At 60.1% G+C, this 25,182-nt stretch overlaps 1 protein-coding gene across 4 annotated transcripts in view; it reads left to right on the top strand.

Moving 5' to 3' along the window:
• Nucleotides 1–456: 456 nt before the first annotated feature.
• FUBP3 (far upstream element binding protein 3) overlaps nucleotides 457–25,182 on the top strand; it is a 42,060-nt gene continuing 17,334 nt past the window's right edge. The window contains exons 1-9 of one of the 4 annotated variants that reach the window (XM_068156000.1): nucleotides 457–584; nucleotides 7,936–8,041; nucleotides 13,970–14,020; nucleotides 14,987–15,020; nucleotides 17,687–17,736; nucleotides 19,930–20,001; nucleotides 20,677–20,734; nucleotides 23,459–23,621; nucleotides 24,642–24,740. In XM_068156000.1, coding sequence (XP_068012101.1) covers nucleotides 498–584; nucleotides 7,936–8,041; nucleotides 13,970–14,020; nucleotides 14,987–15,020; nucleotides 17,687–17,736; nucleotides 19,930–20,001; nucleotides 20,677–20,734; nucleotides 23,459–23,621; nucleotides 24,642–24,740 — 720 coding nt within the window. In that variant the 5' untranslated portion in view covers nucleotides 457–497. The remainder of the gene's footprint in view (nucleotides 585–7,935; nucleotides 8,042–13,969; nucleotides 14,021–14,986; nucleotides 15,021–17,686; nucleotides 17,737–19,929; nucleotides 20,002–20,676; nucleotides 20,735–23,458; nucleotides 23,622–24,641; nucleotides 24,741–25,182) is intronic. The other 3 variants (XM_068156001.1, XM_068156003.1, XM_068156002.1) reach the window with 3 other exon arrangements.

Here is a 25,182-nt window from a genome sequence, read left to right as displayed (position 1 = left end):
GCTGGCGGGGCCGGGCAGGGGCTGGCAGGGGCTGGCAGGGGCTGGCGGGGCCGGGCAGGGGCTGGCAGGGGCTGGCAGGGGCTGGCAGGGGCTGGCAGGGGCTGGCAGGGTCCGGTGCAGGCTGGCAGGGTCCGGTGCAGGCTGGCAGGGGCTGGCAGGGGCTGGCAGGGGTTGGCAGGGTCCGGTGCAGGCGGGCAGGGGCTGGCGGGGCCGCGGTCATTGCTGTCCCCCCAGCTTCGTCCTCGCCCCCCCCCCCAGCTCCCGCGGCTGCCGGCGGCGGCTCCCCCGGGGGGGCGTGTCCTGACGCTGACCCCGCCCCGCGCGCCCCCCTCCGGCACGTGAGCGCCCGTGACGCGCGGCGCGAGCCCCCCGTGGCCCCGCCCCCCGGGCGCACTTCCGGCGGAAGCGGGGGGCTCTTTCCCTTTCCGGGTGCGGGGCCCCGGGCGGAGCGGCGGGACGGGCACGGCGCGGCGGCGGGCGGGCGCGGGGCGCGGGTCATGGCGGAGCTGGCGCAGGGGCAGAGCGCAGCGCCCGTGGGGATCAAGCCCGAGGGCTTCGTCGACGCTCTGCACCGGGTCCGGCAGGTAGGCGCCGGCCGGCGGGGCGGGCCGGGGGCGGGAGGAGGCCGCGGGGCGCCGCTAGGCCGCGGGGCCGAGGCGGGGCGCGGAGCCCCCGGCAGGGGCTGGGCCTCGGCGGCGCTGCCCCCTTGGCGGGAGGCCGGAGCTGCGGGGGCCGCAGGGAGCTGCGGGCGCTGTGGGGGCTCTAGGGAGCTGCGGGGGCTGCAGGGCGCTGCGGGGAGCTGCGGGCGCTGCAGGTTGCTGCGGGGGCTTGCGGCGCGGCGGAGGCCCCGCTCCGCTCCGCTCGGCTCGGCTCGGCTCGGCGGGCAGGAGGCGGTGTGCAGCCCGCGGAGCTCCCTGGCGAGTGTCGCCCTGCCCTCGCGGGGGAGCGGTGTAGGCTCAAGGGTAATTCCTTGGGGTTTTCCAAAGGAGGCCTTAGTTGTGCGCTGGGCTGCTGGGTAGGCCCCTGGCAGAGGGGCAGCTTTGCAGCCCTGCAGGGCTGGGGGAGTGAAACCTTCCCGAAGGAACCTCTGAGCTCTGCGGGGTGCTCCAGTGGGAACGTCCTGTGGCGTCCAGGCCTGCAGGAGCCAGCACCTTGTCATCTGTGTGGCACCTCCCAGGGGGCTGCGTGCTCCTCACTTCTGGAGAGTGGCTCCAGGGGCTGGGAGCTGCTGCCTGTGGCACACAGCTTGTGGCTGCTCAGCACATCAGCTGTTCTGGCTCTGCCCTGGTGCTCATTCCAGCCCTGAGCAGGCTGCTCTGGTGACTGGACCTCAGTGAGATGTCACACAGCTGGGCACCAGGACCACAGCCCAGCTGGCACTTAGCCACCCTGGCTGTGTTCTGTGCCATGGTGCAGGCCAGGCAGGAGCAATCTCCTGGCACTGCCCAAGCTCACTGCTCTCACAGCACTGAGAAACCTCTGAAGGAGCTAAGCTGGGCCCTGAGACCTTTCAAGGGATGCTCTGGTGGGACTCAGGTGGCTTAGTGTCACTTGTGGCTTACTCCTGCAGCAGTGTGGCAGCAAGTCTGTGCTCTGTGTGCTCTTCAGCCACCCCCACAGGAGTCCTCCACCTTCCCAGGGGGATCCTCAGCTCCTCTGCTCCTGGGTGGTTGGTTGTGTCTCAGCAGCAGGCAGGTTGTGTTTGCTGCCTCCTGGATGAGCACCCAGGCTGCTTTGAGTGGCTGCCAGAGTGCTGTGGTGTGGGATGGCTGAGAGCTGTGCTGTTAGCCCAGGGTTAGCTCCTTGAGGCAGGGAGGTCAAGAGGTGTTGCAGCTGGGTGGCTGCTGCTGGCCTCTCACTGCATTTGGTCACCTGCCAGCAGCTCAGCAGCCTCGGGGCATGCTGGTGCTGTACAAGAGAGTCAAACCTTTGCTGCTTAGTTGCAGCTTGAGGAAGTGGCTTTGTGAGGGTGCTGGAAGTGCCCCAGTGGGTCCCACTCCCCTGGGCAGCAGCAGGTGGATGTGGAAGTGGGGTGGGATGGCCCTGGGTGAGAGCAGGGGCTGGCTGGCTGCACTGGGGGGGGGTTGCTGCAGGTGGAACTGCTGCTGTGGGGCTGCTGGCAGCACTGGGGGGGGGTTGCTGCAGGTGGAACTGCTGCTGTGGGGCTGCTGGCAGCACTGGGGGGGGGTTGCTGCAAGTGGAACTGCTGCTGTGGGGCTGCTGGCAGCACTGGGGGGGGGTTGCTGCAGGTGGAACTGCTGCTGTGGGGCTGCTGGCAGCACCTCTGCAGGGGCAAGCTGCACCTGGGGGAGAAGCAGCAGCAGCTCAGCACAGACTGACAGGGTGGGCAGGCTTGGAAGGGGCCCCTGGGGGTTGGTTCCAAGCCCCTGTGGAGGCAGGGTCACCTAGAGGGGGTCACACAGGAGCACCTCCAGGTGGGTTTGGAATGGCTCCATGGAGACTCCATCGCCTCTGGGAAGGCTGCTCCCTGAAGTTCCTCCTCCTGTTCAGATGAACTTCTGATGTTGCAGCTTGTGCCCATGGCCCCTGGTGCTGTCCCTGGGCACCACTGGAAGCAGACTGTTCCCATCCTGCTGCCACCCACCCCTGAGGCTTGAGCAGCACTGATGGGATTCCCCTCCCTGCTGCTCCTCTCCAGTCCCCTCAGCTTTTCCCCAGCAGAGGTGTTGCAGCCCTCTCAGCATCTTTGTAGCCCTTTGCTGTACCCTCTCCAGCCAGTCCCTGTCCCTCTTGAGGCACAGAGCCCACAGCTGCACCCAGGACTGCAGCTGCAGGGCAGAGAGAGGGGGAGAGAAGCTCCTCTGCCCTGTCTGCCTCACTCTGAGCAGCTGTGCTCCCTCACCCTGCTGTGGCTCTCCCTGAGAGCAGAGCTGGGGCTTCTGGGCACTTGCAGCTTGAGCTGCTCTGCACTGGGGGAGTTTAGACCCTTCCTGCTGCCATGCATGCTCAGGAGTGCTGGAAAGCAGCTGCTCTGCCCCTGGGGGCACAGTGGCCTGCAGGGAGCTGTCTGCTGCGTCTGCCTTCGTGGTGTGGAGGCTTTGCCATTGCTGGGCACAAGGAACTGCTGGCAGGTGCCAAAGCATCTCCTGCCCCTGCAAGAGGGCTTGGTTTAGCCTGCCCCTGCAGGGGTGGGCTGAGGGGGCAGGGATCCCTTCCTGCAGGGCCAAGGTCCCACTGGTGCTTTGCTGCCAGGCATGAGTGGAGGAGGTGTCCTCTGCTCAGCAGCTGCAGCCTGACCTCACCACCCAAGCAGCCTGGGGGGGGTCTTGCTGTGACTCAGGTGGGGGTGCAGATGGAGTTAAACCCAAGGCTGTTCTGGAGGTGATGGCAGAGCTTTCACTCAGCACTCTTAGTGTGGGGTCTGCCTCAGCCATGCTCAGCTGGTGCCTAGATGCCAGATTTGTAATGCTCATGCCCACTCCTGGAGGCTTTCCTGGGTGCTAGCTTGGCCTTGGGGGGGAGGGGGGGAGGAAGGAGAGGGCTGGAGGGGGGAGGGAAGGAGAGGGCTTGAGGAGGGAGGGAAGGAAGGAGAGGGCTGGAGGGGGGAGGGAGAAAATTCAGTTGTAGTTCTTATGCTGGGGGTGGCTTTGGCATCCTTGGCTTGACTCTGAGTTTAATCTTAACTTAAGAGCAGTGATCAAACTGAGTGAGCTGAGCTCTCCTGAGAGCCAGAGCACTGCCAGCAGGCTGTGGAGCACAGGGCTTGGCTATTAATAACTGAAACATTCAGGAGAGGGAAGGCTTCCCCTGATAATCCCAGGGGCTGCATTCCCCAGGGCTGGGGGTGAGGTGGCACAAGCAGGGAAGCTGGGGTGGCTCTGAAAGAAGCCACTTGGGCCTTGCCTTGGCCTTGTTTGCATCTTTGGTGGACTCTGGGCACCTGAGAGGCAGCCCAGAATGCCTCTTGGCCAAGGGAGTGCTGAAGCTGTGCCCTGCAGCTCCTGGGGAGTCCCTGGGGGGCAGGTGGTGACTGACCTGCTGGCTGCCCCTGGGCAGGGGGGGCTCTCCTGTGGGTAGGGGAGGTAAGGGAGGAGGTTTGCTGCACCTTCTGGCTGGTGGGATCAGGAGGGAAGCAGAGCTGCCTCTGCTTGGGCCCTGCCTGGGTCCCCCCTGGCTGTGCCTGGGTCCCCCCTGCCTGTCCCTGGGTCCTGCTCTCGCAGGGCAGCCTCCTGCCTGGTCCTTGCCCTCTCCTCCTGCCCTGGGCAGTTTGTTCCCAGTGCAGTTCCTGCTTGCAGCACCCCACTGAGTGCCCTTCACACCTGTGCTGCTCTTGCTGGACCCTGCCAGGGGCTGGGGGAGCAGGTAGCCCTCGCACTGGGGAGTTGTTCTTGGCTCTGACACAGCTGCTGGCAGCTCAGGTTTGTGCTGTGTCCTGTCAGGTGGTGGCTGGGGAGCTGCTGCTGGGGGTGGGAGCAGAGTGTGTGGCAGTGATGCTGTGTGCAGAGCTTGGTGGCATGGCTGAGCTGAGCTCAGGCAGAAGTGAGGCATGGCAGAGGGGGCAGCAGCAGTGGGCAGCAGCAGATGACTCAAGGGCACCCAGCTGAGGGCCAGCTCTGCTTTGCTCTGCTCTGCCTTTCCTGCTTACCTCCCTGCTCAACCTGCAGTCAGAAGCCCCTGAGGTCCCCCACTGGCAGGAGCTGAGCTGGCTTTGCTCTGCTCCATCTCCTTCCAGAGCTGAGCTCTGGCTTCCCCAGGTGCTCCTCTCCCTGCTGCAGCGAGGTGCTGGCCTGTTGGCTGCCTGGCACCTGGTGCCAGCTGGGAGGCTGTAGAGATAAGGGGCAGACTGAAAGAGAGGAGGGAGCAGAAGCCTAGGGAATGATCCCCAAAGCTGATAATGGGCAAATTGCTCTGGCTGCCTCCTGGTGCCCTTGGCTGCCAGGCTGGGTGCCAGGCTGGGTGCCAGGCTGGGTGCTGAGCAAAGCCTCCCTGCTGGTGGTCTGCTGCCCACCTTGGTGCTCTGTGCCAGCCTCCTTTTGCAGGCAGCCTCTGCTGCCTCCAGAGAGTTCCTTCTCCTTCCCTTCAAGGGGTGGTGTGTGGCTGCAGCCCCAGAGCCTCACCCAGCACTGCCATTCCTTCAGGCAGCTCCCTGCTGGCAGCAGGAGGGCTCAGGGAGGGCACAGAGGGCCCCAGAGGTGCCAGGCTGTGGAGGCTCAGGGGAGACCTCATTGCCCTCCACAGCTCCCTGCAGGGAGGTTGGAGCCAGGAGGGGGTTGGGCTCTTCTCCAGCACCAGAACAAGAGGACACAGTCTCAAGCTGTGCCAGGGGAGGTTCAGGCTGGAGGGGAGGAGAAAGTTCTTCCCAGAGAGAGTTGTTAGCCCTTGGGATGTGCTGCCCAGGGGGGTGGTGGAGTCCCCAGCCCTGGAGGGGTTCAGGAGGGGATTGGAGGTGGCACTTGGGGCCATGGCCTGGTCCTGAGCTCTGTGGTGCCAGCTTGGACTCCATGATCCTCCAGGCCTCTTCCAGCCTTGGTGATGCTGTGAGACTGAGACCTGGCACTGTCCCCTGTGGCATGGCCATGGCTTGGAGCTGGAGCAGAGGCTGCCCAGGGAGGTTGTGGGTGTCACCTGGAGGTGCTCAGGGCCAGGCTGGATGAGGCCCTGAGCAGCCTGGGCTGGGGGGAGGGGTCCCTGCCCGTGGCAGGGGGCTGGAGCTGGCTGAGCTTTGAGCTCCCTTCCAACCCAAGCTGCTTTGTGGCTCTGGGAATGGGCTGGAAGCTGTCAGGAGCTGGTTACAGAAGGGCAGATCTCTGCATGGGCTTTCCAGCTCTGAGGCAGTTCAGCTTCTCTGCTCTTGGTACCTGAAACCTCTCTGCACCCCAAACTGAGGGGCAAAGCCTGTGGGCAGGGGCTGGAGCCCCCTGCAGTGCCAGCCCTGCCCTGCTGAGGCTGTTGGGCACTCAGCTCCCTGGGGCTGGCCTCTCTGGTGGGGATGCCCAAGGTGGTTGCCATCAGAGCTGCAGCCTGTGGGCACTGTGCTGGTCCTGCAGGAGGCTTTGTTTGGTTTGTCACTGCCTGGCCCCTGGCACTTGTGGCACCAGGGAGTTGTTGACTTTGCAAAGCAGGAGAGGACAGCCTGGGCTGTGAGAGCAGAGTGCTCCCAGCTCAGAGCCCTTTGCATGCAGGGCACTGCAGAGCCTGCTTGCTATGCTCTGTCCAGCAGCAGTGCCCTCAATCCTTCAAGATCATTTCAAAGAGCTGCCTTTTTCCTCCCCCTTTTCCCTCCCCTCTTTCCCCCCAGCTCCCTGTGGTGCTGAATCCTGCTGCAGTGGAACAAACAACTGCCCAGGCTGTGGTGTCAGTGACCAGAGCTGCTGGAGGTGCTTGAGTCTCAGGGCAGCAGGGAGGCTTTGCAAACCCCCTCAGCTCCATTTGTCTCCTGGGGCAGATGCTCTCTCCTCTCCCCCTGCTGCTTGCTCTCTGGAGCAGGCTCAGAGCAGAGTGGGGTCAGACTGCTGCTGAGGATCCTCTTTGCTGGGGTCCTGGGTGCTGCAGCCCTCCCTGCTCTGTTCTGCACTTGCTCATTGGAGCCAAGGGCTTGGTGTGGGCAGAGGCTGCAGCCTGCCTGTCCCTGGGGGGTGTGAAGCAGGGTGCAGCACTGAGGGAGTGCACCAGGCTGTGTCTGGAGTGGGATCACACCCCTCAGCTTGGGGAGCAGGTGAGAGCTCTCTCCTGTCAGCATCCAGCTGTGTGGGTGGCTCCCAAGTGTCATTAGAGGTGGGCTGAGCCTTGCCCCTCAGAGAGGCACAGAATGGAAGGGGTTGGAGGTGACTCCTGGAGGCTGGAGGGGAGGAAAGTTCTTCCCAGAGGAGATGTTAGCCACTGGGATGTGCTGCCCAGGGGTGGTGGAGTCCCCAGCCCTGGAGGTGTTCAGGAGGGGATTGGATGTGGCACCTGGTGCCATGCTCTAGCAGGCATGAGCTGTTGGCTGCCAGCTTGGACTTGGTGATCTCTGAGGCCTTTGCCAACCTTGCTGCTTCTGGGCTTGGGCCTAAGCCCCCTCCCAAGGCAGGGGCACCTGGAGGAGGCCACACAGGAGCACATCCAGGCTGGGGTTGGTTGCCTCTGGGGATGGAGACTCCTCCACCTCTCTGGGCAGCCTGCTCCAGGGCTCTGTCAGCCTTCAAGAAGTTCCTCCTCCTGTGCAGATGGAACTTCTGCTGTGGCAGTTTGTGTCCCTTGCCCCTTGTCCTGTCCCTGGGCACCACTGAGCAAGGCCTGGCCCCATCCTGCTGCCCCCCACCCAGCCCTTTGCTGAAGAGCTGCTTGGGTCTGTCTCTCCCAGCTGAGCTGCTCACCTCAGTCCCCTGAGTCTCCTCTTCCCTCCAAACACCTCTGGCTTGGCAGGGAGTGGTGGCTCCCCCTCTGCTGGGGCTGGCAGCAGGGGCACAGGCAGTGGTAGCTGTGCCAGGCTGCCTTGGCTGCTGCAGGAAGCTCCTCCTGGGCTCATTTGCCCACTGGCTGCTTCCCCTACAGCAACCCCAGGCTGATCCAGCCTCTGACAAGGACTTCCCAGGTCCCTTTCCCTCTGCTGCCTCCATGCAGCTCTGCAGTTCCATCTCTGGGTGTGCAGGGGAAGCCTGGGAGCTGGGGAGCTCCTCTGGGCTCTCCCCTGGGCAAGGCTTAGCTTGTCCCAGCTGTGCCTGCCTGGAGCCACCAAACCTGCCCTGGGCTCCAGGCACTGAGCAGCTGCCTGTGGAGAGGAAGAGGAGCTGGCTGAAGCGAGCTGAGGGAGGCAGACTCTGAAAGCAAGCAGCAAGTTGGTTGCCTTCCAGGGGAAGCAGTGAGAGGAAGGCAGCTGAGGGGGCTGGGGCTGGGGGCTGGGGCTGGGGCTGGGGGCAGGGAGGGTGCCCAGCTGTGGTGGCTGCAGCCTCAGGTGTGCTCAGCAGGCTCCTGTCATCCCCTCTTCCTTCACAGATTGCTGCTAAGATTGGAGATATTCCTCACCTGAACAACTCTGCCACACTTGTGGAGCCCTCAGTCTATGGCTATGGAGTGCAGAAACGGCCCCTGGAGGATGGAGGTGAGCTGGGGCTGGGGGCTCAGGGCTGGGGGCTGCAGGGGCAGCAGACCATGCCCCTGGCTGGGTGCAGGGAGGCTGCTCTGGGCTCTTCTCCAGGGCACTCAGGGCTCCTTTCTTAGTTCACAAGCTTTGGGAACTAGCAGATGGGTTTAAGTCTTGTCCTGTGGTGCTGGAGGGAGGGAGCAGGGGGAGGCTGAGCTCACTGCAGCTGGAGCCTGTGTGGAGGGCCAGAGGTACACAGGAAAGGGCTGCAGCACCTCTGCCCTGAGCACAGGCTGGGGGGGCTGGGGCTCTGCAGCATGCAGAGGAGAAGGCTCCAGGGGGACCCCAGAGCTGCTGCCAGGACCTGAAGGGATCCTGCAGGAAGGCTGCAGAGAGACTTCTCCTGAGGGGTCTGAGCCAGGCCAAGGGCAATGGTTTGGAGCTGAGGCAGAGCAGGGTCGGAGTGGAGCTGAGGAAGAAGCTCTGCAGCAGGAGGGAGCTGAGCCTCTGGCCCAGGCTGCCCAGGGAGGCTGTGGCTGCCTCCTGCCTGGGGGTGCTGCAGGCCAGGCTGGATGAGGCCCTGAGCAGCTGAGGAGTCCCTGGGCAGGGTTAGGGCTGCAGCAGAGGAGCTCTGAGCTCCTTCCAGCCTGAGCCCTGCTGGGATGCTTCCCTGCTGGCCCTTGTGCCAGGAGGGCAGGCAGTGTGCAGGGCCAGCACTCCACACCTAGCTGTGGGCCCAGCACAGCAGCTGAGTCCCTGGCAAGAGTTCTGCTGGCTCTGTCCATGGACTGTAAAGAGCAGAGGTGATGCTGTCAGCTGATGCAGGCTGGAAGGAAACTTCCTGTGTGGAGCAGAGGAGGCTCCAGAGGAGCAGGAGGGAGGCTGCTGAGCCCTGCAGCAGGCTGCCCAGAGAGGCTGTGCAGTCTCCTCCTGGATGTGTTGTGTGCCCTGCCCTGGCAGGGGGCTGGGGCTGGGTGATCTCTGGAGGTCCCTTCCATCCCCTACCATTCTCTGGAGACTGCTGAGCACCTTGGAGCTCTGGGGCAGCCTTCTGGGAGCTGCTCCTTCCTGGCCCTGCTCCTGCCTGCTGCTGCCACTGGCTGCTCAGACTGCAGTGAGAAAGCAACCTCCTGGCAAAATGGTTTGAGAGGAGCCTCTGCCTCATGCAGTGGTGGTGGGGCTGGGTGGCAGCACAGGTTAGACTTTGGACTTCAGCTTTTACTGCTGAGGCCTGCTGCTGACTGAGCCTTGTTTGTGTTGACACAGAGTGGCTGTGCCTGCCCCTTGCTGCTGGGCTCCTGTGGGGTGAGCCATGGAGCACCACTCCTGAGTGGCTGTGCTGCTGCCCCCTCTTTTGGCAGCTCTCCTGGGGGTGTCAGGGCTTCCCCAGCTGCCTGCTCCCCCTGCAGCTCAGCACTGGGCCTTGGCCACAGCTGGCTTTAACTGGCCCAGTGCTGTGTTTGCCCTTGGCTTCTCCACACACATCTGTGGGCTCTTGAACTTTGTCCAGTTCCCTTCCCCAGACTCTCCTCTGTGAGGTCTTTGCTCCAGGGGAGGTTTGGGTTGGCCATGAGGAGCAATCTCTTCCCCCAAGAGGTCACCAAGCCCTGGAGCAGGCTGCCCTGGGCAGTGGTTGAATCAGCATCCCTGGAGGGCTCCAGAGGCAGTGGAGCTCTGCTGCCCAGGGCCATGGTTCAGCAGCAGGCTTGGTAGCCTGGGGTTGGAATCCTGGCTTAAAGCTCTTCTCCAGCCTCTCCTCCTGGCTCTGTGAGGAGCAGTGGTGGAAGAGCTCCTCTGAAGAGCTGGGATGTGCCAGGGGAGCAGGAGCAGGCAGGAGCTGGAGCTGGCAGGCAGAAGCTGGCAGGAGCAGGAGCTGGAGCAGGCAGGCAGGAGCTGGCAGGCAGGAGCAGGAGCTGGAGCTGGCAGGAGCAGGAGCTGGAGCTGGCAGGAGCAGGAGCTGGAGCTGGCAGGAGCAGGAGCAGGCAGGAGCTGGAGCTGGCAGGAGCTGGAGCTGGAGCTGGCAGGGGCAGGAGCTGGAGCTGGCAGGCAGGAGCTGGAGCTGGCAGGAGCAGGAGCTGGAGCTGGCAGGCAGGAGCAGGAGCTGGAGCTGGCAGGCAGGAGCTGGAGCTGGCAGGAGCAGGAGCTGGCAGGCAGGAGCTGGAGCTGGCAGGAACAGGAGCTGGCAGGCAGGAGCTGGCCTTGTGCCTCCTCTTCCAGCCCTTCAGCCTGGGCTGTGCTGCTGCTGGCTTTAGTAGGTGCTGTGCAGGGGGAGGAGTTCCCCCTCTGGCCTCCTCATCCTCCTGCCCTTCAGCCTCAGCCCCACACCTGCAGCCTGCCAAAGGAGCTGCTGGAGCTTGCTGTGCTTGCTGGGATCCAGCCCTTGCTCTGCCCACCCTTGGCCTGCCCTGGCACCACAAGGCTCTCCTGCAGCTGGTGGCAGCTGCCCCTGCCAGGGCACTGAGCTGAGGGAGGCCCTGCCCCTCCGGAGGAGGTTCAGCCCTCAGCTGGGAGCAGGGGGTTGGGCTGCATGCCCACTCCTCTCTCTCCCCTCTCTGCTGGGCTCTCAGCACAGCTGGGAGCCTTGCCCAGCAGTGATGGGTTCTGTTCTGGCCCTGCTGTGGAGCTGTCCCCGAGCTGGGCTCTGGCTCTGTGCTGCTGCCCTGGGTAGCTCAGAAACCAAGCTGCTGGTAAATGTGGCTGTTTGCCTCCAGGCACGGAGTGTTTGCAGCTGGGGGCAGGGCTGGCTGCTTCCCCAGCCCTCTGCAGCTCTGGGAAAATTACTTCTGTTCCTAATACTCCTGGAAAAGATTGGGTTCAGGGGAAGTGCTTGAGGTGACAAGAAAAGTGTCTGTCTCCCAGGAGAATCTCGTTCTGCCTGTCCAGGGCTGTAAACAGCTGCTGGGGGAGGCTGATTGATGGCAGCCTGGGAAGGAGGCTTCAGGCAGGGTGACAGTGTGCTGGTCAAAACAAATTCAGCTGCTTTTAGTGCATCTCCAGGAGCAATAGATTTGTCATCCCCCTGGAAAGCAGAGTGTCTGAGTGCCTCCTGCACTGCCTTGACATAAGCTCCATCTGGAAGGAGGAGCTGCTGGGGCTGGCCCTGCTGACCTGGCCTGGTGCTGGGAGATGGAGCTGCAGGCTGATTATTGCTCTGGCTTTCATCCTGCTCGCTTCCAGGTCTCCCTTCTGGAAGGAGCTTTAGAGTAAGCCTGCAGGGAGCTGGGGGCAGGGGGGAGAAGGGGGAGGGGAGGTCTTTGCTCCCAGCAAGCCCCAGTCAGCAGTTCTGGGACACTTGGAGCAGTTAATGTTTCTCAGCCCAGGTGAGTGCTGGACAGGAGGTTAGTCTGAGCTGCAGAGAGACCTGGTGGCACCTGGCTCACTGCTCCCAGCTCTCCTGTTGCTGGCCAGAGGCTGCTCCTGGGCCTCCACTCCAGTCTCTAAGTCCCTCTAATGAGCAGCACAATTCAATAAGTTTCTTCAATGCCAAATACCCCTTAAAGAGAGAGCCTGTGGGCCAGGGGAGGCAGGGGTCTGCCCTGCTGCTCAGAGGCTGCTCAGAGGCTCCAGAGGAGGCCACAGAGGTGGTCAGGGGGCTGGAGGAACAGGCTGGGAGAGTTGGGGTTGTTCAGCTGGGAGAGGAGAACGCTCCAGGGAGGCCTTAGAGCAGCCTTCCAGGGGGGGAAGGGGCTGCAAGAAGGCTGCAGAGGGACTGCTCCCAAAGGCCTTCAGTGACAGCACCAGGGGCAAGGGCTTGAAGTGAGAGAGGAGCAGATCCAGCCTGGATCTTAGGAGCAAGTTCTGCACCATGAGGGGGTGAGACACTGCAGCAGCTTGCCCAGGGAGGTGGTTGAGCCTCCATCCCTGGGGGCAGTCACAGTCAGGCTCACCAAGGCTGTGAGCAGCCTGCCCTAGTGGGGGATGTCCCTGCTGAGTGCTGACCTTTGGAGGTCCCTTCCAGCCCAACCCATTCTGGGAGGCTTCCCTGCTCCTGGTTTGCCTTTCATGCTTTGGAGCCAGCTGTGTTCACTGCTCCCCAGGAGCTGCCTCACTCCTGAGCTTGTGCTGGCCAGGAGGATGCTCTGGATGAGAGTGGCTGTTCCCACCATGCACATTAATTTGGTGGGAGGCACTGCTCTGTCCCATGGAGCGGAAAGGAAAGGAGAGAGATTCACCTTTGTTTTGAGTGGCTGTTAGGTAGGATCCAGGTAAGGTGGAGGCTGAAGCAGAGGGAAGAGCTGGCAGGCAGCAGGTGCCATCAAATGAAACTGGGCTGATTTCAGTCAGTGCTTTCCCTTGCTGGCAGGCAAATGACTGCAGTTAGAGTTAAATTGGACTCAGTAGGTGTAAGAAGGGGAAATGTCTGTGGGGCTTGTTGGAGCTCAGCCCCCTCCCTGGGGTGGGGAGGGAGATGGAGCAGAGGAGCAGTGCTGCAGTGAGCCCCAGCCCTGCCTCTCCACAGCACAGTGGGGATGGGGAGCACAACCAGACCCCTGGCTGAGGGCACCAGGAGCTACATCCTTGCTTTTTGTTGAAGCCTAGAGCTGTCAGGGTTGGAAAAGCCCTCTGAGACCACCCAGTCCACCCTTCAACCCAGCCCCTCCATGGCCACTAAAGCCTGGCCCCAAGTGCCAGGGCTGCACAGCTCTCGAGCCCCTCCAGGCATGGGGACTGCAGCACCTCCCTGGGCAGCCTCTGCCAGTCCCTGACCTCTCCTGCAGCAAGGACATTTTCCCTCCTCTCCAACCTGACAATTCCAGGCCATTTCCTCTCCTGTCACTTGGGACTAGGGAGAAAAGGCCAAACCCCCACCTCCCTCCAGCCTGCTTTCAGGGGGCTGTGGAGGGCAATGAGGTCTCCCTTCAGCCTCAACACCCTCAGGTGCCTCAGCTGCTCCTCACCAGCCCTGACCTCCAGACCCTTAGCTGCTTTTTTGGCCTTCTGGAACCTGCTCCAGCTCCTCAGTGTCCCTCCTGGAGTGAAGGGCCCAAAACAGCCCAGTGGCCATGGTGGTGTTGGGTTGCTGGCTGGGCTGGATGAGCTTACAGGGCTCTTCCAACCCAAGCCCCTCTCTGCTTGGAAGGTGGCTGTGTTTGCCCAGCTCTGGGGCTGCAGCTCATCAAGCAGAGCAAATATTTATTGCCCATCCCATCACCCACCTTTCCCAGCAGCAGTCTTGAGAGGTCCCAGGGTAGAGTTGCTTGGGGTTTTTTCCCCTCTTTTCAGTCTGGGAAGATGCAAACCCGAACGCGAGGGAGGCAGCAGTTGCCTCAGCACCGAGCTGGGGGGCAGCAATGATCCCCTGGCTGCTGGCAGTGTTTGGGGGCTGGGGGGCCAGGGCTGGGGGGCATGGGCAGGCAGCACAAGCACAGCCCTGGGAGTCCCTTTGGCTGCTTTGGCCACAGGCTTCCTGCGTTTCCCTGGCAGATGGAGGGAGTGTGGCACACCTCCTCCTCTGGCTCTGCCAGCTGCTTGCCCAGCTCGGGGCACTGCAGCTGCTGCCTCCAGCTACCTTGCAGGTGAAGAGTTAACCTCCCAGGCTGCTGCGAGGTGCTTCGAGGCAGCAGCTGGATTCTCACAGCTCATCTGTCGGCCACTTTCATTTGTTCCCCTCCTCGCCCCCTCCAGGCATGCAATATAATCCCTCGGCTGGTAGTTAGCACCAAATGGTCTGGGTGAGAGCTGCTGTGCTGCAGGCGAAGTCCAGTTCGAGGGAGCCCAGCAGGGCCTTGTGGCCACACTCGGCAGCAGCTTATGCTCGAAGGATATTTGTTCCCCCCCCATGAACTCTGGGCAGGAAGATTGCAGCCTGGTGAGGTGGAGCTGGGAGGGGGAGAGGGAGCAGCTCAGCCCAGCTCTGCCGGGAGGGTGCAGGCAGGGAGAGCTGTGCTGTGCTCTCTGCACCCCGGGGGTGCCAGCAGGGTACTGACCCCCCCTTCTCCTCGACAGGTCTCCGTGTGGGTGGGCTCCATGGAGCACAGCTGAGAGACACAGACAGAAGTAGGTGCTGGGGGGCTTGAGTGCTGCCAGCCTGCCCTGAACCCCTGCCCAGCCCTTCTCTGGGGGGGGTTAATGCACAGCAGGCTGTTTGGAAGCTCTCTGTGCCTCCTTCCTGCCCTCCCCCCCCTTCTCTTCCCCCGTTTTTTTGGCCCCCCCCTTCTCTTCCCCCTTTTTTTGGCCCCCCCCTTTTCTGCCCCTCATTTTTTGGCCCCCCTTTTCTGCCCCTCATTTTTTGGCCCCCCTTTTCTGCCCCTCATTTTTTGGCCCCCCTTCTCTGCCCCCTCATTTTTTGGCCCCCCTTCTCTGCCCCCTCATTTTTTGGCCCCCCTTCTCTGCCCCCTCATTTTTTGGCCCCCCTTCTCTGCCCCCCTCATTTTTTGGCCCCCCTTCTCTGCCCCCTCATTTTTTGGCCCCCCTTCTCTGCCCCCTCATTTTTTGGCCCCCCCTTCTGCCCCTCATTTTTTGGCCCCCCCTTCTCTTCCCCTCGTTTTTGGCCCCCCTTTTTTTGGGCCCCCCTTCTCTGCCCCCTCAGTTTTGGGCCCCCCTTCTCTGCCCCCTCAGTTTTGGGCCCCCCTTCTCTTCTCCCTTTTTTTTCCTCTTTTTACTACTTTGAGCTTAATTTGGGGAAGGGGGCTGGGGGGGGGTGGGGGAAGCTTAAGTTGCAGGGATTTGGCTTTGGGCAGGCAGGATTCCCTCCCATGACTCTCAGCATGGGGAGACACAGATCAATTCCCTCTCCTGTGTTCAGCTGGACCCTGGGCTGTGCTGTGTGTGGCTCCCCTCCTGCTTCCCCCTGCACAAGGCATTCATTTCAGCCACTGAACCTAAATTACTGTTTTGCTTCTCTCTCTCTCCCTTTCTCCTCTCCCCCTGATGAAATGGGCAGGGCTCTTCCTGGGGGGATGGAGTTAGGTTATCCGTGCTAATGCTTTGATTTTTTTGTCCCTTTCCCTCTCTCTGCCCCAGTAGGTAACCAGTTAGGGGCCCTGGTACATCAAAGGTAAGCAGTGGGTTATGTTTTATTATTTATTGATCACTTCTAATTGTTTATTGATCCACCATCTGTAGCAGTGTTAGGGAGTCAGAGGTTGAGAATGTGGAGAAACTGTCAGCTTGGGTTTGCTCCCAGGCTGGGCTCTCTGCTAACCTTTTAAGCTTGTTTGTTGTGGTGGAGGAAAGAAGAGTGGATGGGAAGCTGGGGTTTGGCTCCTGTCAACCTGCAGGAGCCAGAAGGAGAAATCCTCTCTCCTCTCTCCTCTCCTCCCCTGCCCTGGAAGGAAGAAACAGCAACAAAGCCTGTGGGATTTAAACACATGCTGGCAGTGTGCCTGGGCAGGGAGGGGGGCTTGGGGCTGGGGGGTTTTGGTTGGTGCTTGGGGGGTTTTGGTTGGTGCTTGGGGGGTTTTGGTTGGTGCTTGGGGGGTTTAATGGCTGTTGGGTTTGCTACTGTTACTTAGCTTTGTTGGTGTAATGTGACCTGGGATGACTCCTTACTCAGAGGTGGTTTGAGGACACTGGAGGGTGCTTGGGTTGTCAGGTACCATGTGTGACATTCTCCATTTGCCTCCAATCCTGGGCTCAAGGAGCTGTCTGTCTTGGTTGGAGGAGGAAGGGGAGAGCATTCCTGCAGCTGGATTCGCCCTGGGGCTGTTGATGCATTTGTGTCATCCCCAGCTGCTGTGCTGGGGCCTCAGCAGAAGGGACCCAGAGGTCTGCATGAAGGTTGTGGGCTTCAGTTCCTGATGGCTGGCTTAAAGCTGCTGCCCAGCAGGTGCTGGAGTCACCATCCTTGGGGTGTTCAAGACACAAGGAGCTGTGGCACTCTGGGGTGTGGTCATGGAGGTGTTGGGTGGAAGGCTGGAGTTGATCTTGAAAGGCTTTTCCAACCTGAATGATTCTATGATCCCACCAGGGCAGCCCAGGAAGGTGAAGGCAGAGTTGTCTCCTCTGCTGCTGCCTGCCACCTCTCCTCTCCAGCAGTGATGTGCAGGCAGGGAATCCCTTAGGCTGTCAAATCAGCCAGAGAAGGTTGGAAGGGACCTCAGAGACATCTACTCCAACCTCACTGCCAATGGCTTGTGTTGGAAGGGGTCTTAGAGATCTCTGCTCCAACCTCCTTGCTCTGGAGATTAGAGAAGATGTTCTCTAAGGTCCCTTCCAGCCTAAGGGAAGCCTCTCAGCTAGGAGAGCAAAGCCTGCATTGGTTTCCCTCAGGGTTTGGTGGTTGGCTTTCTCCTGGGCTGGCAGCTTTGTCCATTCCTCCAGCACAGGGAGGTGCAGGACAGGACCCTTGGACCACAGGCTGGGTCTCTTGCAGGGCAAACCCAGAGTGATTCTGACAGGACAGGGGAGAAGCCTCCCCCTGCAGCTGCTGAAGATCTGAGTTGTTTTACACCTTCCCTAAGTGATCTAAAGCAGAAAAAGGGAAGGGTTTGATGCACCTCACCACATCACCTGCCCTGAATTTCTCAGGCAGAGGCTTCCTTGCTCTTGAGGTGCTGAACAGATTGCCCCCTGCACACCTCAGGAGGTGGAGGCTGCCAATTCCATCCTCAGTGTGGTGCTTGCTGCAAGCTGGAAGTGACTCAGCTGGCAAAGCCCAGCCCGAGTGGATTCCTTTCTGCTTGGCTGTGGTCAGGTCTGAAGGAATAGCTTTGGGTGCTGTGTTTTGAGGCAGGGAGACATTGAGCAAGTCCAAAGAGCAGCAGATGTGGAAGCCTGGAGATAGTGAAGGCTTCAAAGGATGCTCAAAGGCAGCTTTCCTGAGTTCCCAGGAAGAGAGTGGTGGGGACAAGCAGGCAAACCCAAGCCAAGGCAATGAAACCCTGTGAGCATCCCAGCAGGAGCCTCCTGCAGGGAGGTGGAGTTGGTCTCTCCTCCCTAGTCTCAGGTGATGGAAGGAGAGGGAATGCCCTGGAAGTGTGCCAGGGGAAGGGGAGGTTGGGGATCAGGAAGAATTCCCTTGCTGCAGGAGTGGTTAAGGACTGGCACAGGCTGCCCAGGGGGGTGGTGGAGTCCTCATCACTGGAGCTGTTGAAGAGCCACGTAGCCATGGCTCCTGGGGACATGGTTTGGTGGTGCTGGGTTGCAGGACTCACAGAATGGTAGGGGTGGGAAGGGACCTCCAGAGAGTGAGTCCAGCCCCCCTGCCAAGCAGGACCACTTAGGGCAGGCCACTCAGGAGCACATCCAGGAGGGTTTTGAAGCTCTCCAGAAAAGGAGGCTCCACAGCCTCTCAGGGACTGGATGATCTTGGAGGGCTTCTCCCACCCACAGCAGTCTGTGGCTCTGGCAGTGGCTGAGGTTGGTGCCTGGGCAGGAGCTCAGCCCAAAGCAGTGGGCAGGGGGAGGGCTGCAAGCTCTGTGCTGGAAATGGAAGACATTTCAGTTAACTCTGTGGAATGGCCCAAAGAGGCTCTTCCATCAGCTCCAGCGGAAGCAGTGGAGGGCAGAGAGGAAATGCATCCAGCACAGGAGGGAGGAGGTGCCCATGGGAGGTCCCTTCCAGAGCACCTGGGTTGGAGCAGGATGTGGTGGTCACCTGGGTGTGCAGAAGCCTTCTGCTGTGCCTGGTGCCCAGCACAGGCCATGGTTGTCTCCAGGTTGTTCTTTGTGATGACTCTTTGGTTATCTTCATTCCCCCCTCACTTTTTCCCTCTTTTCCAGGGCTGTAATAACAGAGGAGTTCAAAGTGCCTGATAAAATGGTTGGATTCAGTAAGTACCTTGGATGCTCAGTGTGCTTTCTGGGCAGGGATGCTGCTGGCTCTGAGCTCTCTCAGGGGGTTGTGCTTCTGCCCCTGGATAAGCTTTGTCTGATGCTGTCTTGGTGGGGACCAGGTGAGCTGGGTTTCAACTCCAGGTGCAAGCTGCATGGCCTAGGAATGAGACCAGGACTCTGGTCCAGGCTGCTGAGGGTGATCCTCTCCTGGAAATCCCCACTCAAGCAGCACCTCAGTCAGAAGTGGATTTATTTCCCCCTCCCTGAAACATTTTACTTCCCTTGGGCATGCAGAACTGGGAGGGAGGGAAGCAGAGTGGAGTCAGGGCAAGGTAAGGAGAATTTGAGCTCCCTGCTAACTGCTGCAGGGAGCAGAGCCAGCAGCACTCTGCTGAGCACCCTCCTGCAGTCGTGCTCCTGCTGCTGGGCTCTTTCAAGCCTCATCCTAATTTCTCTCTTCCTCTTGGTGATCATCACTCTCCCTTTCAATGACCCCTCCTGCTGCTCTGCTGCTGCAGTGAGTGCTGAGGCTCCTCCACTGCTGCCTCTCTCTCTCTTCCACTTTGATGCATGGAGAGGGAAGAGGCAAGGAGCAGCTGTGGTAACTGCCCCTGGGCGCAGGAAGTTCTGGCCTGGTTCTGAAGCCACTACAAAACTGTAGCTCCAAGTCCTGGAGAGGAAAGATTCCCTTTGCCCCTGCCAGACCTCCTCATTTCTCAGTCCTGTGAGGAGGACAGGAGCCAGCAATGGGCTCTTGTGGCCCAGGAGGCCAGAGGCACCTGGGCTGCTTCAGAGCAAGTGTGGCCAGCAGGTGGAGAGAGGGAATTCTGCCCCTCTGCTCTGCTCAGGCCTCTCCTGGAGGGTCCAGCTGTGGCACCTCCATCACTAGAGGGACATGCTCCTGCTGGAGCAAGTCCAGAGGTGGCCATGGAGATGAGCAGAGGCTGGAGCACCTCTGCTACAAGGACAGGCTGGGAGAGCTGAGGTTGCTCAGCCTGGAGAGGAGAAGGCTCCCAGCAGACCTCAGAGCTGCATTTCAGTTTCTGGAGGGGACCTGCAGGAAGGTTGGGAAAGGGCTGTTCAGAAGGGCCTGGGGTGACAGGAGGAGGAGCAGTGGTTTGAAACTGGAGCAGGGCAGGGTCAGGTTGGGCATCAGGAGGAAGCTCTGCACAGGGAGGCTGGGGGGACTCTGGCACAGGCTGCCCAGGGAGGTGGCTGAGGCCCTGGAGACATTCCACATCAGCCTTGATGTGGCCCTGGGCAGCCTGCTGTAGTTGGAGGTGTCCCTGCTGCCTGCAGGAGTGTTGGACAGGAGGCCCTTGGAGGCTCCCTTCCGAGGCAGGGCAGTGTGTGAAGCTGTGGGTGCTGGAGGGTTGCTGCAGCTCTGAGGGGGCAGCTCCCATGCTGTGCAGCATCTCCATGCTCACTCTAACCCTGCTTTGGGGGCAGAGAGATGCAGAAGGGTGGCAACACCCTCAGCTGGGAGCTGCCTCTGTGGGAGCATCCTGAGGCAGGAGGACCTGTTTGACCTGCCAGTTGTGCTCTGTCTGCAGCCTGGGTGGGATGTGAGTGGTGCTGGCCCTGCCTCTCCTTGCTGTGCCTGGCTGTGGAACACCCCAGGAGCTGGGGGGGTGTTTTCACTGCAGGCTGATGGAGCATTGCAGTGGGTGAATGCAGAGCAGCCAAACATCCCAGCCAGGGGAGAGGGGCAGCAGAGCAGGGGTTTTAAGGCAGGAAAAGCAAAAGGCTTTACCTTTTTTGGCACCCCCAGGAGGTGGTTTCTTGGGTGAACAAAATGCACTTCAGCCCCTGGGCTGGGGGGAGGTGGCCCTGGCCATGGCAGGGGCTTGGAGCTAGATAGCCTTCAAGGTCCCTTCTAACCCCAGCCATGCTGTGGCTCCATGCCCTGCTGGCAGCACTCAGCTAAGCCCTGGGCTCCATGCTCTGTTTCCACCCCGCTGCCAGGCAGGCCTTTGGGGCCTGCTTGGTTTGGGTTTTCCCTCCCCCAGGCAAACAGAACAACACTTGGCAGTGTTTGCTGGTGAATTTGGTCATGCTGTGGCAGCCTCTTCTACAATCCTGGAGTCCAGCTGTTCCTTTATAGCTAGCTGCAGCAGAGCAAGGAGGGGGAAGGTGCTCTGCAGTCGCTTGGCTGAGCGCTGTTCTGATGCTTGTTGAACTCCTTGCAGTCATCGGCAGGGGAGGAGAGCAGATCTCGAGGATTCAGGCAGAGTCTGGCTGCAAAATACAAATTGCTCCAGGTAAGAGGCTCTGGGTGTGGTGGGTGAGCAGCTTTCCATGTGGAAGGGGCTGGTGTCCATCACAGCAAGTGCTCAGCACGCCTGTCAGCACCCTTGGCAGCCCAGGCACGGGAGAGCTGCTGTGGGGCTGACCCTCTGCCTGGCAGAGCAAACAGGTTTGGCAGGTGGGCTGGGGAGTGAAACAGTCAAGGCAGTGTCATTAATCAGGAGGAGAGCACAGGGCACATGGACAGTCCATGCTGGACCTAGACCTGTTGAGCTTCTCCTGGTGGCACCAGTGCTCAGCTCGGGGGCTTGTCCCTTGAGTCTGCTCGGCTCCAGCTCCTGGCAGAAGACCTCTCAGGAGGGCAGCAGCTGCTCTTTGTGCAGCTTGGCTGGCATGGCAAGGCCATGGATGGGCCAGTTGCTGTCTGCTAGTGCCTGTGTGGAGCTGACTGTCCTGCAGTGCTGTGCAGGAAGCTGCTGCTGAGCGTGGGCCCAGTCCTTGCCCCTCCTTTGGGGGCTTGGAAGAGTGCAGACATCCAGGAAATGTCAAATACGTTGACCCTGGATGTTTTTGAGCTCATTAATGAGCATGGAGAGGGGGCAGTGCTCCCCTCAGTGCCTGCTAGGTCTTAAGCAGCTGCTATCTCCCAAGTCCCTGTGTTAAAAGCTTCCTCCTTGCTTCCTCTGCAGACAGCGGTGGGATGCCCGAGCGGCCCTGCGTGCTCACCGGGACGCCGGAGAGCATTGAGTGAGTGCTGCTTTCCTTGCTCTCCTTCCTCCTCCTCTCTCTTCTCCCTGCTGCTGTGCTCTGTCAGTGGTGCTGCCTGGTTAGCCACCCCAGCAAGTGCTGGCCTAGAGAAACTTGAGGGTCTCTGGAGCATAGAACCTCTTGGTCTGATGCTTTCAAAGCGTGCACCCCGAAAGCTTTGTTCAGTTGCGGTGTGAGGCCTCTGCAGAGACGTCAGTGGCGTTCCCCTCCTCAGGGCCAGGTTGCTCTTAGGGCACCTAGGATGCAGTTTTCTGACTGCAGCTTTCCAGGGTACTGAGCTAAGCTGTTGAAGGGCATCTCTCTTCTCCCCTTTGCTTCCCTGCTCCTGTTGAGATGAGCATCCTTCCGGCTGGAGCAGGGCTGCCCGAGGCCTCGGCAGCCTGCTGGTGCCGCTCCAGGGCCTGCCGGAGGCGGCGGCGGCGTGGCGGAGCAGCATGAGGCCCATGGCTGTGCTTGCCTCTGCACTGCTGCCAGCGAGCCAAGGACTGAACCAAAGCCCTGTGTTCTGATCCCTGCATGGTAGAGACACCTGGCCAGCCAGCAGGGATTTCTACTCTCTAGACCTATAGAAACTTTAGGGACAGTGTTTCCTCCCTCCCCCTTCCCAGGAGCTGAGTTTGAGACTCTCACAAACCAGTTGAGGACCTCCTGCTGGAACTGGATCCAGGATCCTCAGGCTTACAGGAACACACTTAACATATGGAGCTGCTCTTTCTCTCCCCAGCCTTTGGGTAGGTGGGTTTTTTAAAATCCATCTGGAAATCTTTGAGTTGCATTTGCTAGGGGCAAAAGAAACACAAATGCCTGGGCACAGAGATTTGCCTCTCTAAAGAGGAGGCACTCATCATCCTTCCATCCCCAGAGAGGTTTGAGGGTGCTTAGATCTCCTGATTTCTGCACATACTGCTGCAAGCAGTGAGCCAGAAGAAATGCCATTGGCAAGCTCACCTTACAGGGCAGGCAGTGGCTCCTTGCTGCTGCTGAAGTGCTTCCTCCCCCCCCCCCCCTTTAGCAAAGGATATTTCAGCAGCAGGAGCAAAAGAATCAAAAGCTGGGAGGCCTGGTGAGCTGGAGTTGGGGGAAGAACAGGGGAGAGGTGTAGTTAAGGCTTCATGCTTCTGCAGGAAGCAGCTAAATGTAGGCATGGCCAAAGCTGCCTTGGGAGAGAATGGAGCCAAAGAGCTTCCTTGCCTTGAGGGAGGATATCTGTGAAGCAGAGCAGGGTGCTGAGCACATGGAAAACCAGGGGGAGGTTGGTGTGCCTTTCTGCTGCAGTTCTTGTCCAGCTGCTTGTTTGAGCAATTTGCTTCAGGCTGCTTGGAGAGGGGGAAAAAGGAAGTGAAAAAGCAGAGCAACTGACTGAAGGGAAGCAGTTTGGGAAGGGTTTTGTGGGCAGGGTTTCCATTGCTTCTGTCCAGTGGCCACCTGATAGGCTTCATGCCCTTCTCTGGAAGATGTTGTGTGTGGCCTGCTGTGGTCTCTATGCTGCCCCTAAAGTAGCTTCCTGCAGGGTGTAAAGGCAGAGCAGGCAAACCCCAGTGCAGGCTCTCACAGGAGGACTTGAAGTGGCCTTCCAGAAACTCCTCCTTTGCCTTGCTTTGGAGCCAGTCAGGAGAGAGCAGTGCTCTGACCTGTGTGCCACCCCTGGAGCTGCTGACAAGGCATGGCTTTGCACTGCTCCCTCAGGTCACCAGAGAGAGGCCAGCCCTCCTGGGGTGGCTTGGTGTGAAGAGAGGGGAAGGTGCTGCTTTAGTCTGACCAGGGAGCTGGTGGCTTGCTTCCACCTGCTCTGAGGGGCAGGAGAGGGCTGTGTTGCTGCTAGGAATCTTCAAGGTGAAGGGGAACCCTGCCAGTTACCTCTGATGTGCTAAAGACTGTAGAGAAGGGATCTTTAATCTCCCAAATGCTTCTTTGTGTGTCTCCTCTCACCAGGGGTAGAAGACCTCAGTCTCTCACTGGCTGCTGCTGCAGTATCCTTGCCTCGCTTTGCGGTGTAGCTCCAGCAGAGCTTGGGGCAGAGGCTGTGTTAGAGCAGTGTCCTGGTGCTGCTGGTAAGAGCAGGCAGAGCAGAGCTAGGCTGAGCCCTGTGCTCTCTTAGTGTCAGAGCAGTGGGGGTTTTGTCTGAGCAAGGAAGAGAACAGAGCTGGAGTTTTGCCCAAGGTTGTGTAGCTGTTGGAGTGGAGGACCTTAGAGCATCTTCATGCAGAGTGAGCACCCTGGGTGCTGTAGCTCAGCCTTCCAGGGAGGTCAGAGCCTGCTGCTGCTCTTTCTTCTCTCTTCCCCTTCCAAAATCAAACTGCTTAGAAGTAATCATAGAATCACAGAACGGTTTGGGTTGGAAGGGACCTTAAAGCTCAGCCAGTTCCACCCCCCTGCCACAGGCAGGGACACCTCCCACTAGAGCAGGTTGCCAAAGGCCTCATCCAGCCTGGCCTCAAACACCTCCAGGGAGGGAACCTCCCCAGCCTCCCTGGGCAAGCTGTGCCAGAGTCTCCCCACTCTTGGGGGGGGATAGGGGAGAAAATCTCCAAGAGTTTTAAACCAGGAAAAAACAACCAGCCCACCCCCAAAGCAGCCATTGTGCTACCTCTGGTTTCCTCCATCTTTCCACTTCTTCTCCTCTCCGTTCCGAGGGCTCCTGGTCCCTGGCTGCCCCGGGGCAGCGTCGTCTAATGGTTGTTTCCCCCTGGTTCTCTTCCCAAGCCAAGCCAAGCGGCTGCTGGGGCAGATTGTAGATCGCTGCCGGAACGGACCTGGCTTCCACACCGACCTCGATGGCAACAGCACGGTGCAGGAGCTCTTGATCCCCGCCGCCAAAGTGGGGCTGGTCATCGGCAAAGGAGGTGAAACAATTAAGCAGCTGCAGGTGCGCAAGAGCCATCCCCCCGGGGCGCTCTCCCCTCCTCGGCCTCCGCTCCTCTGCCTGCCCGCGGCCCGACCCCGGCCCGTCTGGCAGGGCTGGGAAAGGAGCTCCTCTTGCCTTCACAGCCTGTTAGGGGTTGGAAGGGACCTCTGGAGAGCTTGGAGTCCAACCCCCCCTGCCCCAGAGCAGGATCCCATAGAAGCTGTTGCAGGAATGCATCCAGGTGGAGCTTGAAAGTCTCCAGAGGAGACTCCACAACCTCTCTGGGGAGCCTGTTCCAGTGCTCTGTGACCCTCACACCTCTTGGTGAGGTGGAACCTCCTGTGCTGTAGTTAGCCTTAGCTAACCTGTGGTGCCTGCTCTTCAGGAGAGGATCCCTGTGGCCAAGAGAAGGCTGAGTGTGCTCTAGGTTTTCAAGCCAGCCCTGCTGCTGTGGAGTCCTCTGCTTCTCTTTTTGTTGCTGCTCTGTGCTGAAGCTGGCCTCTGCCTTTTGTTTGTTTGTTTTTTAGCTCCTCCCCCCCCTTTCCACTTGCCAGTGCTGTGTTGTGCATAAATCTGTGCTCCAAGGCATTCTTGATTCCCCCATCTGGAACAAGATTCTCTTAAAGAGTAGAGGGGTCAGGGTTGAAAGGGTCGGGGTTTGAGTGCCCTGAGGAGGCCTCTATCATCCAGTAGCTTTAAGGCTGGTCAGTTCAGAGCTTGGTGCCACAGTTTTAAGGCTGATCATCTCAGAACTTAATGCCATGGCTTCAAGGCTGGTCACTTCAGAAGTGTTCCCTGCAGGCAGCTGCAGGTTGTGGAAGGGGCTGCAAAAGCAGCTGCTGAGCTTTGCAAGAGGTTCAGCCACTTGAGAGCAGCAGCAGCAGACTTCTGGCCAGTCCTTCCCTGGCAGTCAGTTTGTGCTCAAGCTACCCAGGAAGAGCTGAAGTAGTGCTCTGTAAAGCTGCTGATGCTGAGTAACCAAAAGCTGGTGCCTTGTGTGAGGGCCTCTGCTCAGCCAAGTGCTCTGTGCTTTCCCCCCAGGAGCGAACAGGGGTGAAAATGATCATGATCCAGGATGGTCCTTTGCCTACCGGCGCAGACAAACCTCTCCGCATCACTGGCGATGCCTTTAAAGTGCAGGTATGTAACAAGCACAAGCAGCTGCCCCAGGGAGCTGAGCTGAGCAGGGAAGCTTTGGCACCTTTGTGAGCACCTGATGGAGCCAGCTCCAGCTCTCCACGTCCTGGACCTCGCTGGCTTCCTGTTCCCTTGGAGCAGAGGGAGTCGAACACCAGCGGAGAGCGAGCGGTGGCTTGCTGGCACTGAAAGCCAGGAGCTCAGCCCACACAGGTCTTAGACATGGTAGGAGGAGAGGAGTTTGGAGAAAGTGGCTTTGAAAACTGCATAGCAAAGCATCCTTCACTTCATCACACCTCTGAGGAGGTGCTGGGGAAGGTTCCCTACCTCAGACAGCCAACTGACGCAGGTCATTGAAAACCAAACGCCACAACAACTCCTGGAACCAAGGGGTTTGCTTCATGCCTGGCACCTCAGCCCCCCTGGGGCAGGCTTCCACTCATCT

This window comes from Melanerpes formicivorus, unplaced genomic scaffold, assembly GCF_026170545.1.
Source record: "Melanerpes formicivorus ecotype bairdi unplaced genomic scaffold, bMelFor1.0.p_v2 SCAF_33, whole genome shotgun sequence".
NCBI lineage: Eukaryota > Metazoa > Chordata > Aves > Piciformes > Picidae > Melanerpes > Melanerpes formicivorus.
The sequence above is the reverse complement of the archived record's forward strand: the minus strand, read 5'-3'. Positions and strand labels throughout refer to the sequence as shown.